Genomic DNA, 10531 nt, shown 5'->3' with positions numbered 1-10531 from the left:
TCTCTCTCTCTCTCTCTCTCTCTCTCTCTCTCTCTGTGCTTTAAGACAGAATTTCTTGGTGTCCTTATTCTTTTTAAACAAGCGAAGCCATTTTTTATGAAGGTGGAGGGGACCACTGGCATCGGTCCCCAGCCCACCTCTGAGCTGGGCTTAGAGTTAAGCTGCGACTCTCAGTAGAGCACACAGACACACTCCCTGGAATGAGTCTGTGCAAGTGCATCTTCATGTGAGGGGGGGAGTACTCAGTGTGAACCCTCCAGTCAGACTGTCAGTCCAAAACTCCAGAGAGTTCTCTTGACTTCTGACAAGAGGAAATGACCCTGACCTTCAACATCTTGTAAAAGGGTTGACAATAACCCAGCTCCCTCAGGGCGTTCACAAGGATGAGGTGAGCTGTATTACATGGGACACATCGGGGGCTTTGGAGCACAGCAGGGACAGTGGAGTGCACAAGACAGAAGTCTGCACAGGCCCTCGTGTCCTAGGCGTGTGCGGTCACTTCTGCCATCCCAGAATCCCTCCTGCTGGGAGATAGGGCCACCACCTGCATTGGTAACTCTACCCAAGCACAGGCGCTAGCCCCTTAGCTGACAAGCAGTGCACTTTCTCTCAGGCCCTCCTGGGACCTCGGAAGGTAGGTAATATCATCACCTTTTAGAAAGATTGCACGTGTGTACCTGTGGGCTGCAGCCAGAACCCTGCTTTGTATCCTGTGCCCCTCCGAAGTGGAGCCAGGAAGACAGCTTAGTGCAAGGGCACTCGAATGAGAGACATGTTGACAACACACAATGGGACCATGTCAGTTGCTTAGCTACACACGTTGCTCCAGGCTTGCAGGTGCCAATAAGGAAAATGCTCTATTCCCTGACCCTCGCCCTCTTCCCTGGTTACATCAATCTCTAAAGGCCATTTTTCCTCCTTCTTCTGGTTTTTGAAGGCAATTGAAGACTATGAGTTGGAGAAGAAGTCTTTAAGAGAGAAAACTCACAGCAGCCCGGGAGACAAAGGCAAAAATATTTTCTCAGCCTAAAAACGTGTTTTTGTGGGCTTTGATTTTATTTTTAATTTTCTTTAGTTTGCATACTTCTTAGCTGTTTCTGATTTGTGGTGCTAGGCATGGATCCAATGGCCTTGCACACACCAACCACATTCCCTGCCACTGAGGTGGACCCCGGTGGGGTTTTTCTGTTTGTTTTTTCGGTTTTTGAAATAATGCAGTTGAGTAGGAATCCAGAGCTCTACCCTAGGATAGCTTTTGTTCTCTTCTGCATTAGCCTTCCATCAGACTTGACAGTGGGCAAGGAAGGCCGGAGGACAGGATCACAGAGTGACAATCTGTTAGGTGGCTGATGGTGGCGCCATCAGATGTATATGATAGAGGGAAGTCCTGCTGGGGACAGGAACTTGTCTAGTGCACAGCATCTGGTCTTCCCTGCTGACTCTAACCAGATAGGCCAGGCCCGAGCTGTGCTGGTCACCTGGCAGCTCTCTCTAGCGGTCTTAGCTCCCAGGAGCAGGGATGACCACCACCCCTCATTTCTAACTTTTCCTCTATTCTCAGTCAAGAAACAGAAGGAAGAGCCACCAATATCCTGCCAAGGCTCAGAGCTCCGGAATGCCAGAGTGCTCCCCACAAAAAGGGTAAGGGCTGAGTGTCATGTTGTGAACAAACAAACAAACAAAAAACAACAAACAAAAATGGCCTTCTTCCTCCTGAGGGAAGATTTGATGCCTAGTTAGCGATCCATACAGGAAGTGCAGGGTTCACTCTTTCAACGATCTGGCACTACTTCAACGCTAGAATTGCTCATGCCACTCTGGGAAGGGCCGAGCTGACCCCAGCCTCGGCATCAGGAGGGTGGCAGAGCCTCGTGTCTCTTACTGTTAGAGTCAAGATGTCTCCCTGGAGAAGCAGAGGCCTCCTGTCTCTCCTGTCTCGCTGAGACATTGCCATACAGCTCCACGTGCCTTCTCCAGAGCAAGTTCCCATGTTTCCGCCCCATTCGCCAGCCAGGCTGGTTACGGCGATCTCTGCAGACACGCTGTCATGCAGTCATGCAGGAAGATGAGGTGACCATCATTCAGCATGTCAGAGGAAAGGCACTGCCTTCCACTCAGTTCTCTGACCTGAGGCCAGCCCCCTCTACTGCCAACAAGTCCCACGTCATCATCGTCCCTGTCAAGATTCACTTCCACAGGCTGGGGTTGTGGCTCAAGGGTAGGTGCTTGTGTGGCAGGCTCAAAGCCCTGGGTTCTGTCTCCTGTGTCCAGCATTGCAAAAATTTTAATTTAGCCCTCTCACCCAAAAAAAAGTTGGTTATTTATACTATCCAGATCACCTGTGCCCAAAGCCTTAGGAAAAAAATTACCATTTAAAAAAAAAATTATTATATTTATTTTGTGTGTATGTGTGCAGGGGGTGGTGCTCATGCCACGGCACACACAGGGAGGTCTGAGGACAACATGCAGAAGTCAGATGTCTGGTTCTACCTTGTGAGTCCCAGGGATTGGACTAAGGTCACCAGACTCACCTTTACTCACAAAGCCATCCCGATGACACCTGTTGACATTATTCCTCGTTTCCTCTCTATGGTTGTACTGTCTTTGTGTAGAAGAGGAAGGATGGTACCCTGCGGTTTTAAACTGTCAAGATGATGGAGCCCATATGCTTTTGTTCTTTAGAAAACAGCAGATAAGAATCTGCTCGCAGAGCTGCACGAACACCCCCCATTTGATGAAATGAAGCCCAACAAACTGCCCAATGGTGTGGACTTCTGTGACATGGTGGGCAATGTGATCCGGTCTGAGAAAAATCCCCTGAGCGGCAAGGTAAGGGAAGAGAGAGCAGGCAGTGGGTCTCGTCTTGGGCCAGCTCTGCCCTCACCTTGCACGCCTTTGTGTGGTCAGAGGACACTTTTTAGGAGGGATGGGACTCAGTCATCAGGCTTGTCAGAGTGGCTTTTACCTGCTGAGCTATCTTGCCAGCCCTGTGGTATGTTTGGATTGCATGTCCTATTATAAAGCTGGAGCATGCACCTTCACAGACACACGTGTGTCTGCAGGCTGGATGCTCTTCTGTCAGCTGCTCCGCGGTGCTCCAGTAAGCCTGACTTCTGTTACTTTCCAGCCAAAACAACTATGGTTTGGAAGTGAAGTATCCCCCAGCAAGGCTCATGTGTTAAATGTTTGTTCCCTAATGGAATGTTCTGACATAGAGCTTTGGAGAAGTGACTGGCCATGAGGGCGCTGCCTTCCTCTTTAATACATCGATGGATTCCCAATTTGATGCCATAACTGGGGGATTCTTCCGGTTGCTTTTCTCATTGCTGTGACAAGATGCTTGACAGAAACAACTTGGGCTGGAGAAATGGCTCAGCGGTTAAGAGCATTGACCGCTCTTCCAGAGGTCTTGGGTTCAATTCTCAGCAACCACTTGGTGGCTCACAACTATCTATAGGGGGATCTGACGCCCTCTTCAGGCAGGTGGATGTATATGCAGCAGAGCACTCATACAGTAAATAAACAAATTTTTAAACACTCGGGAGGCAGAGGCAGGCGGATTTCTGAGTTCGAGGCCAGCCTGGTCTACAAAGTGAGTTCCAGGACAGCCAGGACTACACGGAGAAACCCTGTCTCGAAAAACCAAAAAAAAAACAAAAAACAACAGAAACAACTTAAGGAAAGAAAGCTTTATGCTGGCTCATGGCTTCCAAGAGAGGTCAAGTGGATCTGTCTCTGTGGCAGTGGGAGGTGGCGGCTGCTTGTTTACAAGGCAGAAGACAGGCCACCGGGCAGCGTGGTAGCAGAGCTAGGATTGGACTAGGAATCTTGAGAGCTTCGGCGGACAGAGTGATGATGCCCACGGATGCAGACAAGAGGCACCACCAGAGGCAGGAGACAACTGTGGGGAGGTCTGCAGAGGGAAGATGCTCATAGAGCTCTGAGTTCATATGGCTGGCCCTCTTCATCTTTTATGGTTATGTAATCTCTGTCCCCCAAACAGCTCTGGTAGACAGTTACCCCTCCATTCCTGGCACTAGACTATCAGCTGACTTACTGCTGCACCTCACACCTCCCCTCTCTGTCCCCCCCCTCCCGTCCCCTCCCCCTGTCCTGGCTCCTTTCCTGCCGCCTGGCTGTGCTGAGTCAGTCCTTCCTGAATGACATGAAGAGCGAAGGCGTGTGACCTGGTAATAGACACACAGGCAGCATTCAGATATATATATATATATATATGTGGTGAGGCAACACAAGCTACATTTTCTGCTCCTCTGAGCTTGTGAGTACTTGCTTTAACTTTTTTTTTAAGATTTATTTATTTATTATATGTAAGTACACTGTAGCTGTCTTCAGACACTCCAGAAGAGGGCGCCAGATCTCGTTACAGATGGTTGTGAGCCACCATGTGGTTGCTGGGATTTGAACTCTGGACCTTTGGAAGAGCAGTTGGGTGCTCTTACCCACTGAGCCATCTCACCAGCCCCTTGCTTTAACTTTTGACTTACATATGTTTATTACTGATTCAGTAGAATCTTGGGGCTCTGTCCTTTGTATTTCCATAGTAACCTCACAAGTTTGTAACTGCTGCTGTCCAGAGCTGAGAGGGAAGAGGTGGCTGGGAGCCTCCACCCAGAGTTATGGGTTCCCGGTACTGGCTCCGCCACTTGCAATATTATTTTGGACAGGTCCTTTCAGCTCTGTGGCCCTCAGTGTTCTTACCATGGGACCTCTGCTTCTTAGTTTATAATAATGATGTCTGCTCAAAGATTCCAACCAGGTTAAGAAAGAGAAAATGAAGTTGCAGGCGTGGGTGACACAGTGAAACCCTGTCTTGAACAAGAACAGTAATAATAACAACGCCCACAGTAATAATATGATTATTCTCTCTTTTCAAGTCTTACTGTTCAGACAGAGAACTAGAGAAGTTTCTGTGTTCGCCTTTTCTCGCCGCCATGTGGCTGGACAGCTTTTGGTGGTTATATCATGAGAGGTACCAGGTAAATGTGTATCTGTGGTTTTCCCCTGGCTTAACTCACTTTCCTATGGAACAAAGTCCTGGTTTGTTAACAGGAGCAACAAGCCCCTTCAGTCCCATGAGTCACCCCTGCAGACTCAGCCCGTCACCTCCCTCCTCTGGCCCCTCTTGTGTACCTGAACTTCGGGTATAACCCAATGCCCTGCTGGCCCCTGCGCTTGAATAGACAGTCTCTGCTAAGTAGCAGGTCCAGGGCAGGGGCGAGAGGAGAACTTGGGCCCCCCTGGTCCAGAATTAGGTGCTTCCCTTCACAAACACTCCATATGTGTTTTGTAAATATGGACAGCAGAAGAGCAGCCTGTTCCCCAAAGCATATGAGATCAGCTCACTGTAGAATAAGATTTCGGGTGTGAGAACGGTGCTTCGCCTGAGCTGCCGCAGACCCATGCCGGGTGTGGTGGTGCCTGTTCGAGGCCAGCCTGGGGTTATCTGGTGAAGCAGCGTGGGAACCGCAGCAGGGACGATAGTGATTCTCTGCATGTCTCTCACTCGGCAGCCAGACAAGGAGATCCAGAAAAAGCTGTTCGACCGAATAGCCCGAAATTACGCCTCCCTGTTGTTCAAAATGTGTCGGTCCCATTATGAAGAGGCACTCTTAAAGGTGAGTGTCACCTTACACTACTTAAAAACCGTCCTTGCTGGAAAGAGGATGCTGCAAACAGGCCTTCCATAAAGGAGTAACAAGTACATGTGTTCTGGCTTATAACTTAGTCATTGCAAAGAAGTATGGCTGAGTCCTGTACTCACTGGGAAGATGTGACAGTACATCTTGGCTGGTGGGGAAAAACAAGGTGTTGGACTTGTTTTTTTTTTTTTTTTTAATGTTTTCAAACTATGTATGTATGTGTGTGTGTGTATATATTCTCACATATTTTTGTAACAATTCAGTTCATAATAGTTCAATCTCTGGCATTGGTCCATGGATTGTATCACATAGAGGTGACAAGCCATTGTAGTCCATATAAATACAGTCTGGGATGTTCACATGTTGATGATGTCATCTATTGATGCAGTTCTCAATGTGTCCTCTCGGTTAGGAGACCACACTGTTAGATGTACAGGCACACACATGCACACCCAAGAATAGAAAAAAATCTGGGAAATATTTGCCAACTTCTTAACAATGGTTATCCCTGAGGAACGAGGGCATGAGATTCCACTTTTCTATTCTATTCTATTCTATTCTATTCTATTCTATTCTATTCTATTCTATTCATTTATTTATTTGAATTAAAACCTTAGCTGGGTGGTGGTGACACACGCCTTTAATCCCAGCATCTGGGAAGCACGAGCAGGCAGTTCTCTCTGAGTTCCAGGACAGCCTGGTCTACAAAGCAAGTTCCAGGACAGCCAGGGCTACACAGAGAAACCCTGTCTCGAAACTTCTGCCCCCAACCAAACAACATCAAAACTAAACCAAAGCAAAGCAAACCAAAAAACTATCACCAAATCCCTTAGACTGCTGCTGCTGGTGGTGGTGCATGCCTTTAATTCCACCACTCGGGAGGCAGAGGCAGGTGGATCTATGAGTTCGAGGCCAGCCTGGTCTACAGAGTGAGTTCTAGGAGAGCCAAGGGTACATAGAGAAACCCTGTCTAAAAGCAAAACAACAACAACAGAATTAACCCTTTTTATTTTCTATGTGTGGGTGCATGCCTGTGTAGATGTATGTGCCCTGTGCACAGAGCGCCAGCAAAGGGTAGAAGAGGACATTAGATTCCCTGGAACTGGACTTACAGCCAGCTATGAGCTGCCGTGTAGGGGCTGGGAATCGAACCTGGCTCTTTTGGGATAATCATCAGTGCTTTTAACCATTGAGCCATCCTTCCTTCTAGCCCCTTAGCTATTTTAGTCCATGTTTCTGTGGTATAGAAATAAGCTTATAATGTTAAAATGAGAAGTGTAAACACATATATACCTTTTGTGTGGATCTGAACTAAAGAGTACTTAAGGGAAGAAAAGATATCAATAGATAATTTTTTGATGAGAAAGGACAATGCAGGGGAAGTAGCCATTAAGCAAACAACTTGATAGGTTAAACTGTATCCACACTGTGCACACTGTGTGTGTGTGTGTGTGTGTATGTATTGTATGTATGTGTGTGTATGTGTATATGTGTGTATGTGTTTGTGTGTGTGTGTGTATATATATTTTTTTTTCTGAAATAAGGTCTCACTCTAGTCTAGTCTAGCTTCAAACTGATATGTAGTGCTGACCAGCCTCAAATTCTCCATCCTCTGCTTCAAAATCTTCAAGAGAAGATTACAAGCCCATGTCATTACACCCAGCCATTAACTATAGAGTTTTTTTGAACTTCTACACACAAAATTAAGATGTACATAACAAATTATAGGAAAATGCTGGTGGCATTTTTTTTTTAGCATTTATGTTTTTTTAATGTATATGAGTGTTTTGCCTACATGTATGTCTGTGTACCACATGCATACCTGGTGCCTTTGGAGGTCAGAAGAGGGCACTGGAGCCCCTGGATCCTGGTGCAGATGGCTGTGAGTTGCCTTCTGGGCTCTGGGAGTTGAACGTGGGTCTTGTGCAGGAGCAGCTAATGCTCTTGGTCACTAGCCCAACTCTTCAGCTCCTGGGGACTTGTGTGTTCCACAGTACAAAGAACTCTTATAAATCAGCAGGGGAAATTAGAGATCTTGGGACTGATGAGATGGCTCAGCCATTAGCAGCATTTGCTGCTCTTGGGAAACACCTGGGTTTGGTTCCCAGTACCCACAGGGTAGCTCACAGCCATCTTTAACTCCAGGTCTGGGGAATCCTATATATTTTCTTAACCACACTCGAGTCTAAGACAAACTTTTAGAAACTTAGCTATCTCATAGCCTTATGGGTAAAGTTCTTAATGAGAAAGTCACCAAGGAAGAAGCATGGATAGGAGAAAAGCTTAGCCACAGCCTCCGAAAAGGGAAATGAAAGCAGTCACTGAACAGACTGGGAGCTGGGGATGTAGCTCAGAAATAGAGTGCCTCTCAACTCACTCAGTCCTAGACCCAGCCTCCAGCATCACACAAAGAGAAGGATAGAGAAGAGAAGAGAGCAGAGGAGAGGAGAAGGGAGGGGAGGAGAGGAGAGAAAAGGAGAGGAGAAGAGAGGAGCAGAGCCCCTTTAAGCCTGTAATTCCAGCATTCAGGAGGCTGAGAGATAGTTCTCTCTCTCTCTCTCTCTCTCTCTCTCTCTCTCTCTCTCTCTCTCTCTCTCTCTTAAAAGATTTATTTATTTATTTTATGTATATGAGTCCACTGTAGCTATTTTCAGACACACCAGAAGAGGGCATCGAATCCCATTACAGATGGTTGTGAGCCACCATGTGGTTGTTGGAAATTGAACTCAGGACCTTTGGAAGAGCAGTCAGTGCTCTTAACCACTAAGCCATCTCTCCAGCCCGAGATGATTTTCCTAAGTTCTTGAGCTGCATAGTGAGACCTTGTCTCAAAACAAAGCAAACCCGACCCTGTCTGGGGAGATGGTAACTGGGAGGTGCATGCATATCTTTGTGGATACATCTTCGGATCTTGCTATCTCCTTGGCTGTGCTCTGGACAGACAGACCACTGTAGAGGCATGCTGGGGGTGGGGGGTGGGAGGGGAGGGGACAGTGGTGGCTGATGGCTGCACAGAGTGAGCTTCCTGAGGAGCATCCTCAGTGACACCAGGGTGGGGAGGCAGCCCAAGGCAGCCTGGTATTGGGAAGGAGTTTGGTCACAGATCTTTGACACAGCCAGGGCTCTGTTCTGGGGACAGGGACACTGGGGTTGACACTGAGCTCTGCCCCTCCCAGAGGCTCTCGTCACTTCTGAGCAAAGCCATGTACACCAGCTTCTGCTGCTGCTTCCCCCAGTCCTGGTTCAACACCCACGAATTCAAGTCAGAGATCTGTAACACCATGAACCTGTGGGTTTCAGGTGAGGTCAACCAGGCAGGGGGAGCTGGTGGGGCAGGTGGCATCGTCCCTGTTCTGCAGGTGACCAAACCCTCTAGAGAGGAGTGGCAAGGCCAGGACAACGCTGGCAGCAGATCTCAGGTTCCCTGTAAGCAGCAGGAGGCTCAAGGTCTCTCTCTGCCTCTCTCTGTCCTGCTCCATTCTGCTTGGTGGAAGTGACCGTCACCATTCTTGGCTTCTTTCAGGGACATATCCTTGCCCACAGAGCTATAACAATTGGGACTACTCAGAACTGGATCCAGAGAGGTTCCGGCAAGAAGAATTAATGTTACAGAGCAGTCGACTTCTGAGGGGTAAGCTCCCAGCTGTGGCCCCGCCTCTTCTGCTCCCTAACACAACCCAGCCATCATGTAACTAGAGGCAGGGGTACCAGGGCATTGATGTCTCCACCAGGTTATCTCTCAGACTTTCAAACTGGCCACCAAAGGAATTAAAAAAAAAAAAAATCAGTGCTTTTGGATTGTATATGAGGAGTAGAATTTTACATTTGGTGGAAGCTGTAGACACCCTGCTCTGGTAAAGGGATTGCCTCTCATGCATAAGACCACGTGTTCCTCCCCCGGAGCTATAAACAAGATAAAACCACCGTCTTGTCGATTCTCCTACACTGCATCAGGTCTGTATGTTCAATTATCACCCATGAGGTCTGTGTGTTCTCTACTCTCCTCAGGCTGTATGTTCTAGTGTCGTCAGAGGCCTACGTTTTCTATACCCTCTCTAGACGGGGTGTTGTACTATAGAATATAGAAAGTTAGTTGATAGGAGCTTAGACATTTAGTGGTGCCTGGGGCCTGCTGGACCCTCTGGGCACTGTTCTCATGACAATCACCGGAAGGAGCCCTACACGCTTGTCACAGATGAGGACATGGATAGTCTGAGGAGTAGCTCCAGCTTTTCATTCCTCTCAACATGTCATGTCATAGACATGTCTTGGTGGCACATACCTCTAATCCCAGCACTTGGGAGGCTGAGGGAGGAGGCTTTCTTCAAATTTGAAACCAGTTTGGTCTACTACAGAACAGAAAATTCTGTCTTGAAACTTCACGTGTCGGACACACTGTGAGTACTGTAACTACCCCAGTTCATTGGCATTGATATTTCACTTTGGTGGCCAGACTGAGAGTCTGTGACAGGTCAGCTCATGTCAAGAGCTCCATGAGCCAGACCTTATACTGAGAGTATCACTGCGTATGTAAGCCCCACCTCCCTCTCCTTCCTACCCAAGGGCAATGGAGGTACGTCAGCCACAGCTCATGGAGTGCTCTTGCCTTGGTTGGAGGCAGGGGCAGAGCCAGGCCAGCCCCCGACACTGACAGTGCTGAGTGCCCACATTGAGATTTGAAGTTCACTGTTTCAAGCAGGTGAAGGGAGGACCAGGGATGTAGAAGCCGTGGAGCTTAAGTCGGTCAGACCCAGCAGCTGACTGAGGCCCGCCCACACTACCTGCAGCCACAGTGAAGCTCAGATCCCTTCTTGGGGTTCTAAGGAAGAGCCTGTCTGTCTGGAAATTATAACAGCCACCCCTTTGTCAGG

At 48.0% G+C, this 10531-nt stretch overlaps 1 protein-coding gene across 1 annotated transcript in view; it reads left to right on the top strand.

The window, feature by feature from the left end:
• Fam227a (family with sequence similarity 227 member A) overlaps positions 1-10531 on the top strand; it is a 46567-nt gene that overhangs the window by 14834 nt on the left and 21202 nt on the right. The window contains exons 4-10 of the mRNA XM_021183754.2: positions 938-1007; positions 1562-1641; positions 2683-2829; positions 4896-4997; positions 5532-5636; positions 8837-8960; positions 9184-9291. Coding sequence (XP_021039413.1) covers positions 938-1007; positions 1562-1641; positions 2683-2829; positions 4896-4997; positions 5532-5636; positions 8837-8960; positions 9184-9291 — 736 coding nt within the window. The remainder of the gene's footprint in view (positions 1-937; positions 1008-1561; positions 1642-2682; positions 2830-4895; positions 4998-5531; positions 5637-8836; positions 8961-9183; positions 9292-10531) is intronic.

The sequence above is a fragment of the Mus caroli genome, chromosome 15, assembly GCF_900094665.2.
Source record: "Mus caroli chromosome 15, CAROLI_EIJ_v1.1, whole genome shotgun sequence".
NCBI classification, from domain to species: Eukaryota; Metazoa; Chordata; class Mammalia; order Rodentia; family Muridae; genus Mus; species Mus caroli.
Note: the sequence above shows the minus strand (reverse complement) of the source record. Positions and strands in the feature narration are given on the sequence as shown.